At 46.4% G+C, this 24,486-nt stretch overlaps 2 protein-coding genes across 3 annotated transcripts in view; both read left to right on the plus strand.

Annotated features, from left to right (window-relative positions):
- The window catches only part of BBOF1 (basal body orientation factor 1), a 1,057,902-nt gene that overhangs the window by 1,021,857 nt on the left and 11,559 nt on the right, over positions 1-24,486 (plus strand). The gene's annotated exons all lie outside the window — the stretch shown is intronic.
- On the plus strand, positions 1,478-12,285 carry FOS (Fos proto-oncogene, AP-1 transcription factor subunit). Its single transcript, XM_005301607.5, has 4 exons — positions 1,478-9,265; positions 9,917-10,162; positions 10,537-10,644; positions 10,796-12,285. The coding sequence occupies exons 1-4, from the start codon at positions 9,125-9,127 to the stop codon at positions 11,423-11,425; spliced, it is 1,125 nt and encodes a 374-aa protein (XP_005301664.1). The 5' UTR covers positions 1,478-9,124; the 3' UTR covers positions 11,426-12,285.

Below are 24,486 nucleotides of genomic sequence, written 5' to 3' on the forward strand. Positions count from 1 at the left end.
TAAAGAATTTAAATCCCTACCAACTAGTCCAGCCATTCTGTCTACCCAACAAGAGACTGGCTTGAAAATGATAAAGTAGACTAGAAAGGCTTTGTTGTCCCTGTCCTGGTCCCTGGTGCCACCCAGGCCTCTTATAATAGGATTTTCTTTCTTTTTCATACATTTTTATTCTTCGCTATACTAACTGCAAAGCTGAATGGGTTCATAGAGACACTGCAGGCAGGGAGCTGAACACAGGACTGGATGCAGCTGGGTATCAGGAACACACAAGAAATTGGTCCTTTGTGACAGAAAAGTCCTTAGAGTTGCAACTGTCCTTAGCTCTACAATGGTGGTGGGGTCTAGATCTGGTGCAGTCTGAGAGGCTTGTACTTTGGGCGATTCCTTACAGTGGAGCAGGCACACAGATCTGCTTGTTTTTGTCCTTGTATTGACACTTTAGTGTAGTACATAGTTTGCTGATTTGAGGCCATTATTTTACACCCCTGTTAACTCCCTCTCCCCCATCACAAAGGCTGTGGGATCACTGAGGATAGATTTTTTTACAGCCCATGATGTCAAATAAATCTAATCCTTGGTTTGCTGTCAGGAGATTAGCCTCTGTGTCTGGGTTGTGGGGGCAGGTTGTGCAGTAACTTGAGTTTCTAGGTCTGTGCTCTTTGGTTTTCTTATTGTGTGCATGGTCTCCTCTTTTAAGTTAGCTGAGTAGGAAATGACTATTCCTTCTTGGGTGATCTTATGGGCCTCCTATCTAATTTGTGAGGCATGTGTTGCCTGCTTTGTTGTCTTTGAAGAGGCTAAGGACCAATTGAGATAATTAGCCTTTAGGGCACTTTGAGACTCTGTTCTGTATCTTGTTTACAGTGGGGAAGCCGAGATGAACACCTGTCAGGGATGGTCTAATACTTAGTCCTGCCTTGAATGCAGGAGACTGGACTATTAGACCTCTCGAGGTCCCTTCCAGTCCTACGATTCTATGAAGTAATGTACCCAGGGCTGACTGCTTTGAGCTTCCCCTGGTTTGAGGTTTGCAGTCAGAGATGCTGTACTGATATTTCTGGGGTATTTCCTGTGTGAGCACATGCTTTGCACTGTGGAGTGATGGGAGAGCTGTACTGGGAGCAGCTGGTTGGCCATTTGACTATCAAATTCTACATGTTTCATTGGGAGGATAAGAGCCTCAACTCCTCTCGGAAAATTAAAATTGGGGAGGGTCAGTAGCCACAGTCTAGGGTTAGGTCGATTGGGTTCCAGTTGCCCCTTTGTATCAGTAAATGGCTTTTCTAGATTTTGTTATCGCTGAAGAGCTAATTTTGGATGAGGCAAAACAAAAGATGCCTCCCCACCCCCAACAAAACAAAAGTGCCCTGCATTGTCCAGTGAATATCAAAGCTAAGGGGCTGGGATGGCTGCATCACTCAGTGTCTCTTGCGCAAGTATATTTCTTCACAATAAAGTTAGCCATAAATTATTTAAAAAGTTTCATCCATATTTATTTCAGTTCATAAATACTTTTTAACAAATTTCAGTTTGCTCATGGTGATTTTCCACTGTTCGTTCCTAGAGGAGGGACATTCACTCTAGCTGCGGCTGTGTCTCATCCTTTATTCTCTTGTTGCTTTGCTGAGGCTGTTATTACTGCAGTGGCAGCATCTTTCCACACTGCTGATGATTGCCTCTGGGTCTGTATAATATTCTGTCTTGCTGTCCAGTGTGATCTGCAGTTCATCTGGAACAAGCAGCAAACATCAAATCTCCCCATTCTTTTTAGCTCCAACAAATTTGTGTAATCCCCACTGAAGGTCCATATTGTAACCTGGAATTAATGAGATTGAATCTCTTCAAGTCTTATGGCTTGGTCACTACCATGTGAGCTGAGTGATGGCAGAATTCAAAAAAGATTTTTTTGTCTGGATTAAACACTAAATTCTTCCTCCTGTGCAGCCAGTTGAGTAACTTGGTATCTAAATATAAAACTGCATAGAAAGTAGGAGGGAAAAGGGTTTGGGGCTTGTTCAAGTGTAGTAGGGTTGTTTCCCTAGTCAGGGCCAAAGCCTTGGAATTTTTTTCCCCCCAGGAGATCTTCAGCTTTGTGGCCCTATGTGCATTCTGAAAGGACTATGATTCTCTCTGGAGCAGTTCTCCAGGGCACTTTGTAGTCTCAGCATTCAGGATTTATTTTTACACGTTTCATTGGAAGGATAAGAGCCTCAACCTCTTTGGGAAATTTAAGGTTGGGGAGGATCAGTAGCCATAGTCTAGGTTTAGGTCGATTGGGTTCCAGTTGCCCCTTCGTATCAGTAAATGGCTTTTCTAGATTTTGATATTGCTGAAGAGCTAATTTTGGATGAGGCAAAACAAAAGATGCCTCCCCCCCCCCCAACAAAACAAAAGTGCCAAACAAAAGTGTCAACAATCTTTGACATCCTGTCCCTTTCTTTGGCTTCTCCCACTTTGTTCCCCTCTTGCAGGAAGATCCCCTCAACCAAGCTGAGCTGCCTCAGTCTCTTCTTGATTTCAAGATTTCTTACCTTTATAGCTTAAGAATATTTTGCCATATTGTTGCTAGAGGGCCACACCTAATTGGCAACAAATAAAGAAGGGTGTTGCTTCCCTCATATCTAATATAGATGGATGACTTCCTGAGAGTACAGAGTTCAGCATACAATGTAGCATTATTTTAGTAGCCTGGCCCTATTGCACAAGCACCCTACTGCTGCCTAAAGATCACGGCAGCTATGGGACTTCATTACAGAAGTGCATAGGCTGTGCTTTGGCTGGTCTTGTAAGATGTCTTGATTGGGGGTTTAAAGAAAAGCTCACGGTGTGAAGATCTTCTGGCAAGCACATGGAGTGGCACTGGGAACATCCAGTCCATCACCTCATAGCCAGTGCCATAAAGTGCTTTGAGACCTTTGGATGAAATAAAGGCTAAGTCTTACTATTTGAGTCCACAGGGTTTTGCTGTATGCTCGTCTTGTGATCCAGAGAAGAGGGTGCAGCTGTAGTTTCCCAGCTTTGGATCACTACCTTGTTTGTTTAGCTGAAAATAAAGTTATCTATCTATTTATCTGCCTGTCACTGGAGTATGTGAGCACCTTCTTTCTCTCTCCGTCTAATCTCTCTGGTGCTGACTGATTCTATACATTTTGGGAGCATTTTATTTCAGATATTTTAGGCCTGTCTCACTGGTGGATTGATTCTAATTCCCTACGGCTATGCGTGGTTATTAACTGCAGCATCATGAGTGTGCATGTCACGCTAGAGACAAATAAAAGATATGAGGCCAGATTGTCCATTCTGCTCCCGCTGCCTTGCATCACCATTGATGGCATAAAAGGGCCAAAAATCTAGCAGAAAAAAACCCTGTGAAAGTCCCCTGCACAAGGAGCTAACCAGATGGCATAGAGCCATCAGAATGTCTCTACACTACCTCTCCTTGCAGCCCCCATGGCAGGGGATGTGTTAGGGGAAGAAGGAGGTATGGTTAGAGCACACTGTGTTCCAGCAGCCATTGGCTGTAGAACAGCACCCGAGGTCATGGTAGCTAAGTGTAGGTTAGAGGTCTAAGGCTAGATGATCCCACAGCAGGATAGAGAATACAGGAAACTCCAGGGTAGGTTAAACTGCCCGACCACTTCCCAGAACCCAATAGGACTTGCTCCCTGACATTCCTCTGCCAAGCACAGCTTTGCAAGAATGGAGAATTGGGTCCATGATGCCTGCCCCAGGAGCTGAAATTCTAAGTTAGTTAAGATACAGTATGGCACAGAGGAGGATGACAACAGGCAAAGGGGAGGGTGGGAATAGGAGGGAGGTTTACACAGTGTAATTGTTGGGTAATTGACTAGTGCCATTTAAATGTTTAATCAAAAGATGCCAAGCTGTGTCCATGTGCAGCAGTTTACTCCTTAGAGAATCAATCACATGCAGCTGCTATTATTATTAATTATTATTTAGACAGTGCCATAGGTGTGCCCAGTATTTGAAAGAAAAATAAAAGACATGGTTCCAGCCCTGATAAGCTTTCAGTGTAGGTTACCACTGTTACAATCTGTAGCACCATAGGATCTTCCAATCAGATAGGGAGGGAGCTTGGTAATTCAGTAACTGGTTTCTCAGTCTGCATGTTTCAGTCCTGCAGAGTATTTTAATTCTGGCAGTCTTTTTTAGTTCCAGCAAGCAAAGTGTCCCCTTGTCACACAGTGACAGCCTGGAACACCCCCAAAATCAACAGCTCATGTTTAGCTACAGGCGCATTAGTGTCACCATATTGATGTGGAAAGTGAAGCATGGTTCCATTCTGTGTGGTTAGTTGACAGAGGAGTAGCACCAGGGTTATTCCTGTCAAGTGCCAGGAGAAACACTACAGTACTGGGGTGAACTTTCCCCCAGTGAGCAGCAAAAACTAGGCTTAACTGTCTCCAGCCCCAGAGGCTGACTTACACTGTGCATTACATTGTACTACATTCCTCGGGTGCTTTTCTGCTGTGGCCTTTAAGGCCTTAACAAACTCACATATGAACTAAAAATAAGAAAAGGATTGAAAACAGACCACACAATAAAAGTTCCAGTGCTAAATTCTGCACTTTGTAGTCTGAGGAGATGGGATTCAGCTGTAGCAGTTTAAAGTAGGATCTGGTCTTAACCTCCCCTGCAAAACCTTTGAACCACTAATCTCCTCACTCCTTCCGCCCTTCACTTTGGGTGTGCATGGTCCAGGCTGCCATTGGGGGCTGCTTCCACCTTTTATAGCCTCTGGGCCTTTATCTTGTATAAATGTAGATGTAAATGATGGCCAAGCTAAAGATGGCCTGGCCACATGGACAGCCTGGTGCTGTGTTGCCCCGTCCACAGAGATGGCACAAAAGTGTTTGTTGTCCCAGCTGTGTAAAGAGGCAGTTTGATCCAGCAGACAGGGCACTGGACTGGCACTCAGGATATGTGTGTTCTACTCCTGGTTGGTTCTACCATCAATCTTCTGTGTACTGTGTGGACATGTAAGCTCTTTAGGGCAGGGACGGTCTCCTGGTATATGTATGTACAACACCTAGCACAGTGGTGGCACCATCTCATTTGGGGAGCCTCTAGGCACTGCTATGCTAATACAGATTGTGTGGTGGTGAGCTGAGGATGTCATAGCAGAAAGAACAATCTTGGCCATGCAAGCAGTGAGCTCAGGCCCAGCCATGTGGACAGTGTGGTTTTATGCTATGACTATATTTTGTCTCCATGGTGGTGCTTGTTGACAGGAGTTGCCTTTCTCCTTTGTCTCTCACATGCTGTGGTATAAATGTATGCGCACCACGCTCGGAGGAAACAACAAACCCACGTCATGTGTTTCGGTTTCCCTGTTTCCTTGTCTTCATAGACACATGCTAGATATGTGCAGCGTCTGAGTACTTTCCATTTGATACAAACAGAGTACACACAATAGCTGTTGGAGATGGGAAGAACCAGCTTCCATCTGCAGGCACCAAACACATGTCTTGTCAACAAATATTTTGTGATCTCAGCTAAGTGAACCCTCCTCCCCTTCCCCCCCTTCTAGGCCCTTCTTTGATGGTTTGTTTTGTCTAGTGAGCATCTCTTGGTACTTTACAGCAAGGATACATCTCAGAAAGTAGTTGGGCTGATAGAAAGACTCCTCTAAATACACAGAATCTGAACTTGGATTTCAAAGTATCTACATTAGAGGCATTCAGATACCATGGGGATTAGTCTGATATAAACATCAGAATAGAATACAATTCTCCTTGGCAATAGAGGGGGAGTCAGGCTGGGAGCCCAATAGAGGAAAGACCCAGCAGCAAATATTTACCCTGGCTGCTCAGTTTTGTGCTAATGAAGCCAAGGTTTGGGTGTGATGATCTTTCACGGGCCTGTTGTTTTTACGGCTGTTTTACAGACAAAAATGAAGATCAAGCTCCTTGCCCCGCAGAGCTTAGTCTGCCGCGATGTTCAGCCCCACTTTGCTTGGCCCAGTTCTGCCCAGAGCCCCTGTCATACACTAAATGGGAGTGGGACTAAAATTTAAGGGGCTTTTCCAGCTCTGCCCTCTGCCTGAAAGAAGCCAGGTCAGCTGCGAACATTGCCGGGGGGGTTGCATCAGGTCTCTGGCTACCTTGTCGCTGGGGCAGAATTGGAGGAGCCCAGCCCCCAGGGACAGAGCAAGATTATCCAGGGGCAGGGGTTGCAGAAGAGGACAGAGCAGCTCCCCTCCACCCGCGAGAAGAATCGATGTAATGGGGCCGCCAGTACTGCTGCTCTGACATAGCCGCTGGCCCGGTTCCACCGCCCCCGTGGCCCAGATCTCTAAGAATGGAGGTGACCGCGCCGCAGCAACAGGCGCTGCTTTTAGCCCATGAGCTCAGACAGCAGGAGCTACTGCCAGCAGGATCATCCCAGCCTGGCTCTGTGACGTTCCCTGCTTGGAGACTGCGCCCGAGGCTCTGTTTGTTGCTGTAAACAGACTCAGCGCTGCAGCTTCTCTGTTACTATGTTTAGCCGCGATCTCTTGGCTCCCGTGCGAGGCGAGTCTGCGGTCTGGCTCCTGGCTTGGCCTGACCTGAGCCAGGGCTGCCTGACATCCCCGCCGTGGGTGGGTGTCTCTGAACTTCGCTGCCACAAAGATTATATCAGACCCAAACTCTGGGAAAGGAGAAACCTCCTCTGCCTAACACCGCCGCTGTTTGGCGGTCTCCCAGGCCAGCAGCCCCCTGTCTGCACACCATGGCACAGGGCACATCCCAGCAACTCCCTCACCCTTCTCTTGTATGCAGCTTTTCTGGGAAGTTCAATGTACAATAAATAACAATAACCTCCCGGGTAGCACCTTACTCCTTCATAGCACTGGATAGACTTTAACTCCTAACACTTCTACCTGTGCTCATTATTAACCCTATTCTCAGTTTTTATTCTGCATATTTAATAACAACATGAATAATAATTACACATGAGTGTAACATTTTCCTCTCTGCAGGAAGTGGAGGAGGTTATATTTTCCACATGTACATTCTGTAATATTCCAATCCCAAAGTATAGACAGATATAATTCTGAGCCAGGGAGAGGGATTTACTTACAATGAAATGTGTGTGTTCTTTTAGTGAGTAACTGCTCCATAACACCAACTGGGATACACAGCATTTGATTTACTTTGTAACTAAGTTTGTTGGGTTTTGTTGTATAATAAATATTGTTTTTAAGAAATAATTTAATATGGATATGATCTAAAGTATTATATGTTCACATATCAGGTATAACTTGCACCATTGTCTGCTTGGATACAAACAGATGCTATTCAAATCTTTGCAAGAGATATGATATTTTCGTGGATGGATTAGAAACCTGGACCATGGTATGGGTTGGATCCAAAGCCCAGTAAAGTCAATGGGAGTCTTACTGTTGACTTCAATGGGTTTTGGATAAGGCCCATTGCACAGATAATCACTAGATAACAACTCTTTTTATAGTGCTCATAAAACTAAATGCAGAAAATGTGTGAGATATGTATTAAACATAGTTCCGCCAGTTGCAAGTTTCGTTATATAAAAGCATTTTAAAGATGAACAAAAAATGTGATAACTTTTCCCCAAATACTTTAAAATGTTATAAAAGTGAAAGGCACAGTATCAGGCTCCCTGTAATGGCAGTACCACACAACAAAGAAAATTGTTATACGGGTGTGAAGAAATCTACTTAGTTTATGACACTTTGTATACCATTAACAGACTTATTATATGGAATGCACATATTAACTTAGAAACTCAAACTTGGACTCCAACATGAAATGTTAGATAAATTGTAACTAAGACAACACCAGATCCTTAAATATGTTGGATAAAAATACAACACAAAATATGGGCTTGTCACCTACAAAACAAAACAACGCTCCCAACTCAACTATTCCTTTCTTCATCATCAATAACTCTTTAACCTCTAAACTATAATTTAAAAGTTCCCCTAACAAGCAACAAAACACAACAAACCTTCTTCCCTAAATAATAGTAAAGACAATTGTTTTCCATCCACCTTTAAAAAGCATCAAGAAAGCTACCTAGCTTACCTTGTGATATTAAAACAAACGTTAACAATAAAATAAAGATAATGGAACTAACAAGACTGGCCTTATATCCCTGCTCACTCACATTGCTTTCATGCCGCATTTCCCCTTTCCCAGCCTTCCTCTGTATTTTGTCTATTAAGACAGCTGAGTCCCTCGGGGCAGGGACCTTGTCTTCAGACTTGTCTGTAAAGTGACAAGCAAGTTTAATACCATGTGATCATAGCAACAGCCGAACTTGTTTAGAAATATTTGAATGGGGGTGGGAGGAAGCAGGTGCAGATGGCAGGAGCTGGTCTGTAAAAGTCACCTCTGGAAAGGTGAATAAACTCAGCGGAGGCTTCTGTAACTAACCTAACACGATTCTCCTTGTGGGAGGGAGGGGCGCTATTGCAGCAACTTATGCGTGGCCCGCCGCCTCATCAGGAGGACCTGTTGCTGCAGTGTATTCAGTGCTGAACAATCTGCCCACTCTCTCTCTCTCTCACACACACACACAGTCGCGCGCGCGCGCGCCTCACTTGGCTGCAGCCTGGAGCGGTTCCCGTCAGTCACACCCCCTTGCACAGGATGTATCCCATATAAGGATATCTGCGTCAGTGGGTTCCCGAGCTGGGACTGTACCATTGTGGAAGGGGGGACACCAACAGCCTTCCCTGTCCCTGAGCGGCCCAGGTCCCCTGAAGACCCTCAGTGTAACCACCTTGACATGGCGTGGGGGGCAATGGAGTACGTAAAAGATGGAGGAGGGAGGCGGGAGTTGTGGGGAAAGCTTAGAGGCGGCGTATCCCCGCCATCCCCCCCCGAGGCTTTGGATGTGCCAGTGGTGACATAGGATGCATTCAGAAAAGGACAGTTTAAAAGGCTGGGGCGCCGCACTCTACTCTAGCAGCAGAGCTAATCTGAGTGACTGAGACGGGAAAGAGACGAGAGATACGGCTGGGGACAGAGAAACCCGCCTGCACGGACAGAGGGACAGTCAGCCCGGACAGACACACAGACAATCAACCGGGACAGCCTCACCGCCCAGACGGGGTTTGGACAATCTTAGCCTAGCCGACATGATGTACCAGGGCTTCACCACCGACTATGACGCGTCTTCTTCCCGCTGCAGCAGTGCTTCTCCGGCCGGGGATAGCCTCACCTACTACACTTCCCCGGCGGATTCCTTTTCTAGCATGGGCTCGCCTGTCAACCAGCAGGTGAGGGACCGGGACTCTGGCTGGTGATTGCCTACGGGGCAGTGACGCCTGAGGGGTGGGAGAGTCGCAGAGGGGAATTGTCTGCGCCTCCAACCATCGCACACGGATAGACAGGGCAGCTTAGGTGCAGAGATGACCCCCCACGTCAGGAAGGGTCTGTCCTGCACGGGGTGCACCTCTTCTCCTGGCTGCCTGTGCATGAGGGGGGGAGGAGACCGCAGTCTAGTCCCCTGTCCTGGGGAGTTAGTGGGGGCTGGGTTACCCTGGGATGTGGGGGAAACCGCAGTGTGGCCACGGGCCCTGCCCAGGGAAGGGGGATTGTGGCCCAGATTCAGCTCTGCAGCGGGTGTGTAAAGCAGTTTCATTGATAAAACGAGAGTTCATTGAGGAGACTCCGGAGCGGCGCCTGCGTCAGTGCAGACGTCAGGGATATTTATAACAAACCCCCTTTTCATGTGGAGTCTGATGATGGTAGCGCAGCGCCTGAGCCAGCCTGGCTCCGGGGGCTGCAGGCCTGGCTTAAAATAGCACAGAATTAAGCCTCTGGGGCACTGTGTCGGATACAGTCTGCTGAGGGGGTGCAGGGCAGGGGGTTCCCCCTTATCTAGTTCTATATGTCTCTCCCTAATATCAGTTCCCTTGTGTTTTCAGGATTTCTGCACGGACCTCGCTGTCTCCAGTGCCAACTTCGTACCGACAGTGACTGCCATCTCCACAAGTCCAGATCTGCAATGGCTGGTGCAGCCCACCTTAATCTCTTCAGTGGCACCATCCCAGAACCGGGCCCATCCCTACGGGGTCCCTACTTCTCCAGCCAGCGCCTATTCGAGGGCTGGCATTGTCAAAAGTACAGGAGGCAGAGGACAAAGCATTGGCAGAAGGGGCAAAATCGAACAGGTGAATACACAGCTCTCTGCGATCACCCCAAAGTAGCATCTGGGCAGGGGGAATAGAGGAGGGGCTAGTTCTGCTTAGTGGCTCTTAGAGAGCTGTCAGCAGACACTGCCCCAACAGTTGCATTGAATTGGGAGGGGAGAGTGACAACCCGGCTCAGCTCCAATAGGACTGTCCGAGGGACCGGAGTTCGCTTTGTTCTCCTGCTCAGGACCTAACTTGACATGCAAGTCTCACGCAGTCTGTGAGAGCACGTTCAATATGGCTCCGGCGGCGGACACCCGGAGAGGGAGCTCGGTCTGGGGGTGGTGGGGCTGCCAGGGATCATCGGCGAGGGGTGGCAGTGGATACTAACGGTGCTCGTTCTCCCTCCGCAGCTGTCCCCAGAGGAAGAGGAAAAGAGAAGGATCAGGAGGGAAAGGAACAAGATGGCAGCAGCGAAGTGCCGCAACCGGAGGCGAGAACTGACAGACACGCTGCAAGCGGTAAGTTCTCCCCCCACCTCTCTTAGCCCCCACCTCGCTCAGACCCCTACCCCAAGCCGGGCAGGAAGTACCTGTCGTCCACCCCCTCCCCCCAGGGGCACTGGGCACGGCTGATGCTCTGTGTCTCACTCCCCTCTCGTTGTGCCCGCAGGAGACCGATCAGCTGGAGGAGGAGAAGTCCACGCTGCAGACCGAGATCGCTAACCTGCTGAAGGAGAAGGAGAAGCTCGAGTTCATCCTGGCTGCGCACCGGCCAGCTTGCAAGATCCCCGAGGAGCTGCAGTTCTCCGAGGAGCTCGCTGTCTCCTCGCTGGACCTCAGCGGCCTGGGCGAGGCGCCTGTGCCCAGCCCCCCGGAGTCTGAGGAGGCCGCCTTCGCCCTGCCCATGCTGCAGGAGGCCGCTCAGCCCGAGCCCCTCCCTGAGCCTCCCAAAGCAAGCAGCAGCCTGGAGCTGAAGCCCGAGCCCTTCGATGAATTCCTCTTCCCGCACTCGTCCAGGGAGACTGCCCGCTCCGTGCCCGACATGGACCTGTCCGGCTCTTCATCCTTCTACACGGCGGACTGGGAGCCCCTGGCGGCCGGGGCGTGCGGGGAGCTGGAGCCGCTCTGCACCCCGGTGGTGACCTGCACCCCCTGCCCCAGCACTTACACCTCTACTTTCGTCTTCACCTACCCCGAGGCCGACTCCTTCCCCAGCTGTGCAGCCGCGCACAGGAAGGGCAGTAGCAGCAACGAGCCCTCCTCCGACTCGCTCAGCTCCCCGACCCTGCTGGCCTTGTGAGGGGCCGCAGCTCCAGGGCACTGACTGCAGGGCGAGGGGCGAACACGGCGGAACCCGAGCCTCCTAGCTGCTGTTGTGTGTGGGGGGGCCTTTCACTGCAAAAGATCCACCTTCTTCCTGGGGGGGTTCCCGGAGCGCTACACCCCAGACCTGGGGAGGGCAAAGCGTCCTTCTCCCCCTGGGCGAGCGTAGGCCGGTCCGGCTCTAAAGGACCCTGCGAAGTGATCCGCAGCCAGGCCTCAGACCTCTTCCAGAGATGTAGCAAATAGCATGGAGTTTGTCTTGTCCCCAGTGACCCATCCATGAGAGCTGGTAGTCTGTAGCATGTCCAACATGGCTGGGTTGGTGACTCCCCTTCCCTACTTAGTATTCACTAGCATTAATTAATCTCTTGGTTTAATGATTGGAATTTAACCTGGTGCTGGGTATCTCCAACTCGTATCTAGTGCAGCTGATTTAACAATAACTACTGTGTTCCTGGCAATATCGTGTTCTGATGACTTTAGCAATGACCCATCTTAACTGGGAAAAGAGACTATATCTTATTTTCTAGTAGATAGAGATAAATAGCTATATCCATGTACTGTAGTTCTCCTACATCAATGTTCATTGTAACTGTACTGATCATGCGTTGTTGAGGTGATCTGGATGTTCTGACATAAGTTTTCCATGAAAACGTTTTTATTGTGTCTTTAATTTATTTATTAAGATGGATTCTCAGATATTTATATTTTTATTTTATTTTTTTCTACCTTAAGGTCTTTTTGACATGTGGAAAGTGAATTTGGATGAAACTTAAGCATTGTTTGCTTATTATTGTTCAGAGACATTGTCAATAAAAGCATTTAAGTTGAATGCTATACCTGCTTTGGGGTCTTTAATGGAACTTCTGTAACAGCCAAGTGCTGTAAAATGTGACACTCACTACTTAATAGTGAAGATACTAATTACCCTGGGGTTCAAATGTACTACTTCCTAATTTCCATATACAAACACTTCAATCTCCCTCTCATCTGCTGCCTGTCCCCTCACTTTGCAGGCAGGCATAAATTCTGCTGGCCTTCAACTGTGGTCTAGGTCAATGAAAATCTAAGATGGCTAGTAGCCACCTACCAATTTCAGAGGGAAGCAAGGTCAAGGCTAGATTGATTATGGAATAGCTGAATTTAAATGATTCAACATTTTGGGGGGAGGGAATGTAGCCTCACTTTCTAGGGTGCTGTTTTTCACACTGATTCTCATCTTGTCTGTCTGGAAGGACATTGTTCTTCCCCCTGCAGCAACTCTTTCTCCTTCCTGTTTTCCTCATCTTTTTCCCCCAGTATGGCCTTCTCCCATTCCTTCTATCAAAAATGATCAGCAATACCACAGTATGTATTTAACAGTGACCTCATCACTGTGTCAGAGTAAATATTCCAAACAGATGGAGGAGGGAAGCTGACACTCAAGTCAATATTTTGAGGCAGTCAGAAACAACACACTCTAGTTTGTGTTCAGTAAACACTTGCCATATTTCCTTTGCAACCAGGGGGGCTGGAAACTCACTCTTACAAGGCAGTCTAGGTTCTGCAGAATCTAATACTACAGAAACCATTAACTCCTGTCTGCTCCTCTTCTGTAACAAATACTGCCGTAGCAAAATCTGAGTATGTGCCTAAAGTGTCTCCTATACCACAGTTCTAATGGCAGTAAATGTTTGTATATTAACACAATTTTGGCACTTCCCTTTTACTTTGTTCCCTCCCTCACTTCCCATTAGCCTTATTTATATCCCTGCTAAGATGGATATGGTTATATATTTTCTATCAGGTGGGAGAGCCCAACTACTGTGTGGATTTGTTTCCCTCCAGGTGGGCCTGTCTTAAAATAGACTTTCCCCTTTACTTAAGGTGCCTTTCTCTCCTCTCCCCTTCCTGCCCCTTGCTTGGGCATAGAAACTCAGCTCTTCTGAAGGGGGATATCCAACCTATTAAAAGTAATTTGGAATTAAGCAGATTTCAGCACTGACTATGGGCTTGGATGCAGGAAGGCTATTCTACTGTATCCCTAAAATCCGGTGATAAGATGGTAAAAACCTGATGGCAATGATGAATGAGCAAGGGCAACAAAGAAGGCTCTGGTCTAGACTAATCTCAGAAACCGTGTCAATGTCTTAAGAGGCACAGATTTAGCTAGAAGGGTCACCTGTTTAAAACAAACAAACCAAAAAAAACCCTTTTTCTTTAAGGAATCAATTCCCCCACCCAGCAGTTACTTTCACATAAGAAACCATTGCTATTTCTAAATGAGTGTGAAGCCCAATCAGGGGCCACCCATGTCCCTTAGGTAACTCTAGAAATTCTGCAGAGAAAGAAGCCTGACATGCTCCCCAGATGCTGCATTTGTCCTGGGCAGTGATGAGTGAAACCAACTAAATCATCTATAACTTCCAGCCCAAGGTAACTGGTGATTCTTCTAGAGATAGCACTAGGAAAGCTCCTGAGGCAGGAATGTCTTGCTGGCCCCAGTAGCATTTGGTTACCTGTACTGAAAATGCTGGAGTTTTTTTAGTATGCACTGAACTCAGCACCTGCAGGAATGCTTTAAATGTTGGAAGCCACTATGGCCATTCTGGGTTTAGTTAATTTAACTCCCATTTTCTCTGGCTTCCACAGTATGCTCTGCCTCTTCCCCCAAACTGTAATACAAGGGCAGGCATGTACAGAGTGCACCATACTTTGTATCCATATTGCAGCTTCACAGCCTCTCAACACGAAGTAACTTCCCGCTTTACAACATTAAACAGGAATCTACCATTATCAGAATATGATAGATCTCAAGCACTGATCCTAGGTCAGGGGTCAGCAACTTTTCAGAAGTGGTGTGCCAAGTCTTCATTTATTCACTCTAATTTAAGGTTTCGTATGCCAGTAATACACTTTAACATTTTTAGGTCTCTTTCTGTAAGTCTATAATATATAACTAAACTATTGTTGTATGTAAAGTAAATAAGGTTTTTAAAATGTTTAAGAAGCTTCATTTAAAATTAAATTAAAATGCAGAACCGCCAGGACCCGGGCAATTTGAGTGCCACTGAAAATCAGCTTGCGTGCCGCCTTTGGCACACGTACCATAGGTTGCCTACCCCTGTCCTAGGTCCTACTCTCAGACATCAAACACTTAGAAACTGGTACTTTCATATTGCCAATCTATTTTACATGAAAAGTGCCCCGCCACTATGGTAATGGGCAGCAGTACCAAACCATGAGGTGACACATAGATATAGCTCTAATATTCTGCTAGTTGTTTGACAAACAAGTATCAAGTGAGGTCCATGCATCAGTTTACAATCCAAACTCTCCTAAAAGGTGAGGTGCTGGATTTTGGCAAAGTATCTAACAAAGCATAGATCAAAGGTTCTCAAACTATGGGGCGGGCCTCCCCAAGAGAGGCAAGAGCTGGGTTTTTTTTGTTTTTTTTTTAAAGAGCTCCAGCTGCTAGCTCTGGGTGACTAGGGCTTGTGCAGAAGGGCCACGCACACCTGACAGGGACAAAGGGGACAGCCAGGCCCCTACCTGGGTTTGGGCTCTCCTTCCCCACCCTCCAATCCCTCACTGGAAGGAAGCCCAGGCTCAGATTCTTTCCCCCCATCCCTCACCTGGAGGCAGCGGGGCTCCAGCTGTCAGCCCTGGGGTGGCAGCAGCAGCACAGAAGGATGGCAATGGGGTGCTAAGTCTGCTGTGAAAAGTGATATTGATAAATATCACATTTCACATTGCCACCCTTACTTCTGTGCTGCTGGTGGTGTGGCATGGCGCTGCCTTCAGAGCTGGGTGCTCGGCCAGCAGCCGCTCTCCACTCTGCCTCAGAACTGGGTGGTGGAATATGTACTTGGGAGGGATGTAAATGACTACAGGTATAAAGAAGCGGGACCCGATCAAATAAGTTTGAAAACCACTGGCGTAGATGTTATACAAAATGCATAGTCCTTAGAGCAGTACTGGGAAGGAGATGGAGCCCTCCTCAAAGTGTGGAGTCTGATCAGATTTCTTAACACATAATTGATGATCACAATAGAAAGCAACAGAAGTCAGTGTTTATTTCATACTGTGGTGAAAAAGAAAAGCCCAGCAGTATGAATTGGGGATGTGACATTTGCCTAAACACAGTGGAAACAGCAGACAATATCTTGAATTTTATTTATGACATATTAGCTAACATGATTATAAACTGTAGGATTGACAATACCCAAAAATGTGTTCCCGTGTCATGTTTAACCCTAGGTTGCAGCCCCAGCAATTGCTCTAATTTATGCCAGGGGCAGCCCAGAATTCAGAAGGTGCAAAGGGGGCTTAAAGCTCTAGATCCTCTAGATTTTGCTTCCTGAAAGACACTGCACAGACTCAACCCTTTGTCTTGTTATATGCACATATAGAGGTATGCATACTAGTTGTGCAATATAAATAAAAATAATACTCCCCCCATGCACACCCTGGGTCTGATTTATCTGCCATGTACTACCTGCAAAACGGATTTCACCCAGGATGAGTAGCTAATTGAGGGCACTTCTTCACTACCCGTCGATTTGGCGGGTAGCAATCGATCTATTGGGGATCGACTTATCGCGTCTAGTGAAGACGCGACAAAATCGATCCCCAATGGCTCTGCCGTCGACTCCGGAAATCCACCGCGGCAAGAGGCGGAAGCGGAGTCAACGGCAGCGGTCGACTTGCCGCTGTCCTCACAGCCAGGTAAGTCGACCTAAAATACGCAACTTCAGCTACGCTATTCACGTAGCTGAAGTTGCGTATCTTAGGACGACCCCCCCCCTGTAGCATAGACCTAGCCTGAGATAAACCAGACAGTGTTCCCTACCAATCTGTTCGTTCTGATTCTCTGGTTTATAGTATAGACGTAGGTGCCTGTCTTGCAATTAGATCTGCAAGCGGATCCTTGAACTACAGTGGGGGGTCTATGTGGGCACAAGAGTATGCCCACAAAGATCCAACAGCAGGATCACAGCCATAGTCTGATCTCATTTACTGTACATAAGGACATAAGGACGATCGAACCGGGTCAGACCAAAGGTCCATCTAGCCTAGTATCCTGTCTACCGATAGTGGCCAATGCCAGGTGCCCCAGAGGGAGTGGACCTAATAGGCAATGATCAAGTGATCTCTCTCCTGCCATCCATCTCCATCCTCTGACAAACAGAGGCTAGGGACACCATTCCTTACCCATCCTGGCTAATAGCCATTAATGGACTTAACCACCATGAATTTATCCAGTTCTCTTTTAAATGCTGTTGTAGTCCTAGCCTTCACAACCTGCTCAGGTAAGGAGTTCCACAAGTTGACTGTGCGCTCCGTGAAGAAGAACTTCCTTGTATTAGTTTTAAACCTGCTGCCTATTCCATGGGACTACATGGTCATATGTGACTTACTGCACAAGGAAGAACTATTTCTGTTTGAATATTTCCACAGGAGGATGTCATGTAGCATACAAATCTACACTTGGAATAAATACATATTCCTCAATTATCAATCATATTTTGGTGCTCACATTACACAGATATTGGTAAAAATAAAACAGAATATTATTGAAAAATGGCCTATTGTGAATCTTTCTTCGCTCTTGAATTATTGGTGCTACAGACTGTAATACTTCTAGTTAATTCTTAGGGGGAAACTGCATAGCAGTATAAGAAAAAGTCTAATCACCATATTGAATTACAAACAATAAATCACAAACAGTTCAAAGAGTTTTAAATATATTTAAATCAGAATAATTAACAGTAAAATATGAATTAGTTATCCTAACAATCTGGTATATAGATTAGGAATGCACAGATGCAGATTCTATTTTAATGTAGAAGAAACTACAATTTTGAGACTTGCATTTAAATGAGATCAATTCCTTAGCCCTATCCTACATCATCAGACTAGACCTGCTGCTAGAGCAGAGGTGGGCAAACTTTTTGGCGCGAGGGCCAAATCGGGGTTGCGAAACTGTATGGAGGGCCGGGTAGCGAAAGCTGTGCTTCCCCAAACAGTCTGGCCCCTGCCCCCATCTTAGGGTGACCAGACAGGAATTGTGAAAAATCAGGATGGGGGTGAGGTGTAATAGGCGCCTATATAAGATGCAGCCCCAAATATCGGGACTGTGCCTATAAAATTGGGATATCTGGTCACCCTACCCCATCTGCCCCTCCCACTTCCCACCCCCTGACTGCCCCCTTCAGAACTCCTGACCCATCCAACCCCCCGCTCCTTGTCCCCAGACCACCCCCTCCTGGGCTTTGCCCACCTCTGTGCTAGAGTATGGGTACAATGGCAGTCTCTGATGGTAGAAACATCAGCATCATTCACCATCAAAGAAGAGTGATAGATATTTCTAAATACAGTTTTGAAAATTAATTATCCATAAGTCTATTTTTGTTTTATGTAATTACTGAGCAGCTTGAGGTAATCACAGAGGTTTCCAGTATTAGTCAATTCCAAACATTGGGAGAACGTAGCAATCGTTTATTCATCAAAAAATTCATGCGACTTTTGTGCTTATGAAAAACAGGATTTGACAGATTTAATCTTCCTCTGCGCCCGCATTACCTTACAGAGGAAACCAACAGGAGCAGAGACTTTTCAGTGTCAGCAACTTTACTGCCATGACAAGAAGTTACCACTGCCAAAAAGTTAACTCCCAAGTATCAGTCTGAGACGGGGAGCTTTCCCAGTGGCAACGGGGCCATTGATCACACAAAATGGTTCATGGACACACAATAACCTGCCGCAGCAGGGGAGGTTCGAGCCCGGCCCCACTCCTTCGCCTAAGGAACCTTTCCTCACAGGGTAATCAGGCAGCGCCGCTGTCCCCGCTCTCCTTTCAAAGCAAACACAGGAGGCGTGCGCGGCTGCAGCCGCTGGAGAGCTACTCTTTACTCCGTGCGTGCGGCCGGGCACAGGCAGAGGGGGATTAGCAGGGGCCCGCGGGTACAGGCCGCAGGCACAGGACGCTAGGCCCGGGGGGATCGCGCCCTGGCGCTGGCCTCGGGTCACAGCGGGGAGGGGCGGCCCGCAAAAAGGTTTAGAGACCTGGGCGCGCCCCTCTGCGCTGCTGCCTGGCACGGAGGGTTGTTCGCAGAGGCCAGGCCTGGCCTGCCCTGCTGGGGACGCTTCTGACCAGAGACCCGCAGCTCACCCGACCCTGGCCCCGGCCCCGGCCCGGCTCACGTGCCGCGCCTGGCAGCTGGCTCCTGAACCCTCGCCAGAGGGCTTCACCGCTCTCCCTCGGCGACAAGCTCCCCGTGCGCCTGCGCACTGAGCCGCCCCTCCCCCGCGAGCTGTTTACTGTTTGGTTTCCAGGGCGCTGTGCAGGGCACAACGCTGTCACGTTCCGCTCACTGCCCGCAGAGACGCTACGGGGCGACGCCATGACGTAAATGCTTCCGGCGCTGCCCATATATGGGAGGCTCTGGTCTCTTTCTTATCCTTCCTCCCCTTCTTCGTCTGGGGGAAGGTTCCAGAACGGAGTGGCGCACGTACGGGGCGTGTGACGCAGCGCGGCTACCAGGCCGCACCCCTGAGAATGGAACACCCGCTGTACTACCTGGCAAGCCGCTGTGCCCCTCCCTAGCCGGAGAATCTCCTCCGCAACGGGGCTTGTGTGTTCCACTGGGGGAACCCCTGCTCCCCTCCCGGCGGGGCGGGGCGCGGAGCGGTGCGGCGCGAACGGGCTGCCCCGAGGAGCTCGCCTGCGGGCGGCAGACGGGAGAGCGCCGAGTCCCTGGGCTGCTGGCAGCGATTGTGCGCCGCTCCCGGCTCGGGACTCCCGCGGCTCTGCGCTCCCCTGCGGCGCGAGCTGGGCTGGCGGGCGCGTTCGGCCCGCGGGGAACGCGGAGCAGACCCCGATTATTTATACGTGGACCTCGGCGTTGCCGCTGCAGGCAGGCGGGCGCGTTGCGGAGATTGCGGCGCGATGGAGCAGGCTCTGTGGGGGCGCCGGAGGGGGAGGGGGCAGTGGACACCCCCCAGGGTATGGCTGTACAGCAGTTAGGCGCCTGTGCCAGCGGGGCTGGGGGTAAGGGGCTCTTTAATTGTGGTGTAGATGCTCAGGCTGGAGCCGGGGCCCCAGAGCTCGGGGGTCTACACTCAGAATTAAACAGCGCCTTAGCCTGGGGACCACCAGCTCAAGTCAGCTGGCACAGGAGTTCTGCCTCCTGGGTCAGACCTGTGATTTAATCACGTTGGTATCTTGTGCCTTTTGAAACTTCCAGGGGGCTTGTTTTTCTGTTTGTTTTAGTCATTATTGTGTGAAGGTGAATTGTATACAGTAGAACCACAGAGTTACAAACTGACTGGTCAACCGCACACCTCATTTAGAACCGGAAGTTTGTAGTCAGGCAGCAGCAGAGGCGCGCCCCCCCCTCCCAAACGGGGGGGCAAATAGAGTACTGTACTGTGTTAAGCATACTAAAAAAATAGAGGGAAAGTTAAAAATTTGATAAGGTAAGGAAATTGTTTCTGTGTTTGTTTCATATAAATAAAGATAGTTAAAAGCCGCATTTTCTTCTGCTTAGTAAAGATATCAATCGATTAAAAAATCATGATTGATCGCACTGTTAAACAAAATAGAATACCATCTATTTAAATATTTTGGGTGTTTTATACATTTTCAAATATATTGATTTCAGTTACAACACAGAATACAAAGTGTATAGTGCTCACTTAATATTTTTAATTACAGGTATTGCACTGTAAAAAAAAAAATAGTATTTTTCAATTCACCTCATACAAGTACTGTCCTGCTATTGGTTGTGAAAGTGCAACTTACAAATGTAGATTTTTTTTTTTTTTTTTTTTTGGTTACATAACTGCACTCAGAAACTGAACAATGTAAAATCTTAGCACCTGCAAGTCCACTCAGTCCTGCTTCTTGTTCAGCCAATTGCTCAGACAAACAAGTTTGTTTGCATTTGCAGAAGATAATGCTGCCTGCTTCTTGTTTTCATCAGCTGAAAGCGAGAACAGACGTTCTTGTGGCACTGTTGTAGCCGGCGTTGCGAGATATTTATGTGCCAGATGCACTAAAGATTCATATGTCCCTTCATGCTTCAATCACCATTCCAGGGGACATGCGTTCATGCTGATGACTGGTTCCGCTTGATAACAATCCAAAGCAGTGCAGACCGACGCATGTTCGTTTTCATTATCTGAGTCAGATGCCATCAGCAGATTTTCTTTTTTGGTGGTTTGGGTTCTGTAGTTTCTGCATTGGAGTATTGCTCTTTTAAGATGTCTGAAGGCATTCTCCACACCTTGTCCCTCTCAGATTTTGGAAGGCATTTCAGATTCTTAAACCTTGGGTTGAGTGCTCTAGCGATCTTTAGAAAACTCACATTGGTACTTTCTTTGTGAAATCTGTAGTGAAAGTGTTCTTAAAATTAACAACATGCGCTGAGTCATTATCTGAGACCTGCCATATATTTCATGTTATAGCAAATTTGGGTAAAACAGCAGGGGACATACAATTTTCCCACAAGGAGTTCAGTCACAAATTTAACACGCTTTTTTTTTTTTTAACGAATGTCATCAGAATGGAAGCATGTCCTATGGAATAGTGGCCAAAGCATGACTGAGGGGATTTGTAGGCACTAAAGTTTTACATTGTTTTGTTTGAGTGCAGTCATGTACCCAAAAAAATCTACATTTGTAAGTTGCACTTTCACAACCAATTGCATGACTGTACTTGTATGAGGTGAATTGAAAAATACTATTTATTTTGTTTCATTTTTACAGTGAAAGTATTTGATTTGTTACAACACAGAATACAATATATATGAAAATGTAGAAAAACATCCAAAATATTTAATAAATTTCAGTTGGTATTGTTTAACAGTATGATTAAAGCTACAATTAATCGCGATTAATTTTTTTGAGTTAATCAATGAGTTAACTGCAATTAATGGACAGTCCTATTGCATAGTAAAGTTTCAAAACTGTATTAAGTCAATGTTCAGTTGCAGACTTTTGAAAGACCAACCATAACGTTTTGTTCAGAGTTACGAACAATCTCTGTTTCTGAGGTGTTCATAACTGAGATTCTACTGTCTTTTATAAGAAAGTAGTTCCTTGTAGCTGAGAATCTCTGGCCAAGTTCTAACTCTAAGAGTACTAGAATCATATATGCTAAACTTTGCAGCAACTAATAACTGCAGCCTGGGTATTCTGCAGCTGCAGAGTTTATGCCGTATCCACCCCTAGAAAGAGGGTGTGATATGAACCTAGTTTAATAAAGATGAATCCATTCCCAGTCCAAAAATACTCAATTGTCTTAAGTGTAAAAACCCCAAACCATTTTCTGCTCCTTTGTGGCAGTGTAAAGCTCCATATGTCCCACCCAAAACCTCTAGGTTCCCCCTAGAAATTTGTACAATGCAATTACTCATTTGAAGAACAAAATTTTATGTCACAGTGAAAATTTGCACCAAAAATAAGGTGAATTTAATGTAAAAGTAGATCAGGTTACTGATTATATTGTCATCTAAGAGAATGAAAACCATCAATTTTCTAATTTAACTCTGCAGCATCAGAGTGTGTTAAAAAGCAGAGGTCCTTTTTTTCCCCAGATTTTATTTCTAGCTTGCCACAAGAAATATGTGATCGTGACTCTAAACATTTTTTACTCTGTTGGATGGTTCCACTCATTTCGTCTGTGGCTGCCTCATTGGTAACCTGTCTTCTTTCCCTTTTTTTTTTTTTTCTGCCACAATGAAGCTTTTGACTCTCTTGCATATAAGGCAGAACAATACAACTTCATAGTATTATCTGCTTTATATTGATTCTCAGAGAAGCGGAGTTGATAGGAGATGCCAAAGAATTATTGTCTTTGCCATATGTTATTGCTCAGATTCTTCAGTTGCCCTATATGCCCTGTTGGAACTCTGTCAAATAGCATACCAGCCTATCCAGTGACAAATGTGATGTGCAGTGGACATATCCATGCTTATGAAGAGCTCCTGTCCTTAAACATGATGTGGTCTAGGTCAGGGTCTGATTCTTAAGAAGCTCCATTGACTTTTCATCTGCTGCCCCCTATTACTACTTGTGGTGTGTCTCAGCTTCCTCCTATGCTCTAGGTTTCTTCTCTACTCTTTCTAGAGTGCCTGCCTTCTTTGGAATCTTTTGGTCTTGGTTAGCCTGCATCAGCTCTATCATACTCACTGTCTATGGAGTTTGGGCCAACTTCATTAGTAGGGCACCAATAGCACTGTATTTGTTCTCCATCACTGCTATGATTGGCACCTTAAGATGGACTGCTAGCTCTTCATCCTTCTGGGCTTTCCCTCAGGTGGTCATTTTGTTCCTGAGCAATTGTTAAGGGGCAAATTTTCTAGAATTACCAGTTGTCTTCACCACCAGTACTGCCACCATTCATCATTCGCTTGGGTTGTAAGCAAGTGATGTCCAAGAGGGATCTGGATGTTGTATGATTAAATTTACATAATCTATATGGGACCTTTTACTGTTTCCAGTTCTGGAGATTTTAAGCTTTACCCCCCCCCCCCCATCCCTGGCCCTCAGCAAGGTGGACATTTGGTCCTCTTTTTGCTAAGAGCTCCCTGCTTTCTCGTTGTCTGACTAGCTGAGAACCCTGCTTTTATACAAACCTTTTGAACACAGTCTCTGGTAGCTGCCATTTACACTGGGCAGAGAGAAGCAGCTGCAGCGCTAAGAGTCATTTTAATTCTCACTATAACTTATTTTTCAGCTATTAAGGACTGTTTTCCCTTTCCCTTATTTCAGGGGAAGTGTTACATTCTCACAACATAGTATTTACTTTACTTTTATTTGCACTGATTACTTGTTTTAAGTTAGCAACATACTCAGCACTGTACAGGACAAAAATAAAGACAATGCCTGTACTGAAGAGTATAATCTAAAATATATTGGGCTACAATGTGGGGAATTTTTAAATAAAAAGTTTGATCATAATCATTTTGATCGTGCCGCAAAATGTAGTGGGTACTTTGCTGTACGAACAGCCCTAGTCCTTGCTCCTAAGAATAGTGATGCAATGAGTGCATGTATCAAATAGTAGGAAGATCTGGGGTAAGGAAGGAGAAGCAAAAAGATCCTGATTACACAGGTGAGGCACGTGCCTTGGTGGGTCAATTAAGAAGAAATGTAACCTAATGATCTTGTGCTCACCTGTATTACACAGGCTACAAAGGAATCTAATAAAGATGAAGTGATGTCACTCACCACTGACTCACAATATAAGAATTGTGCACAAAGCCTGAGAAACAGATTGGGAATGGAAGGGAATAGGGATAAAACAGCCAATCCTGCATTGCCAGAGACAACACTTTCAGCCTTCAACTGTCACAAAGTTGCAGCCCAGCACAACCACTCAGTCAGTCAAAACCAAGAAAACTTTCTGATCTGCCTTCCTCACGTGTTACCAGATTTCACGTTCTGCCGTCCTCCCAGTCTACATTCTCACTTGTTGCTGTAACGCCTGACATTCCCTGTTGCTAGAGGCCTGAACTGTCACATGCATGTGACAACAATTAACAGCTAATTTTAGTCCCTTGTGGCACATGTGGTTGCACAAGGAGAACCTTTGTAGCCTTCAATCTTGTCATAAATATGGTGTAATTCCTGGTTGGTTTGATTACAAATGGTGCCCTTTAAGCAGTCTTGCATGTTCTTGGAAATATGGTGGTGATCAACTCTGACTATTAACAGGTTTGTATTTGCTTTTTAAAACCATATCATACATTGAAATAATCACATGAATTTAAAATAAATACTTTGCCCTTGTCTCTTGCTTTCTGTTTGAGACTGAGTACTTCACAGACATTAATGAATTAAGCTTCTATTCTGTTCTATACAGGTTCTTAAACTGAGTTCATCACCATAGCATCCAAGCATCCTGTAACAAGACATCTTGAAGGCTTCTGTGCTCCAACCTCTGGCATCTCATTGACCACATTATCATCAGGAGAAGAGACAGACAGGATGTTTGAATGACAAAGGCCATGAGAAGTGCAGAATGTTGAGGTGATCACAGGCTTATAGTCT

Source organism: Chrysemys picta, chromosome 4 (assembly GCF_011386835.1).
Source record: "Chrysemys picta bellii isolate R12L10 chromosome 4, ASM1138683v2, whole genome shotgun sequence".
NCBI lineage: Eukaryota > Metazoa > Chordata > Testudines > Emydidae > Chrysemys > Chrysemys picta.

Bases quoted from the DNA above. Each gene is read 5' to 3' on its own strand.
- FOS (XM_005301607.5), top strand. From the start codon at position 9,125: ATGATGTACCAGGGCTTCACCACCGACTATGACGCGTCTTCTTCCCGC. The intron at 9,266-9,916 runs GTGAGGGACCGG...TTGTGTTTTCAG, and splicing joins GCTCGCCTGTCAACCAGCAG to GATTTCTGCACGGACCTCGC. The intron at 10,163-10,536 runs GTGAATACACAG...CTCCCTCCGCAG, and splicing joins GAAGGGGCAAAATCGAACAG to CTGTCCCCAGAGGAAGAGGA.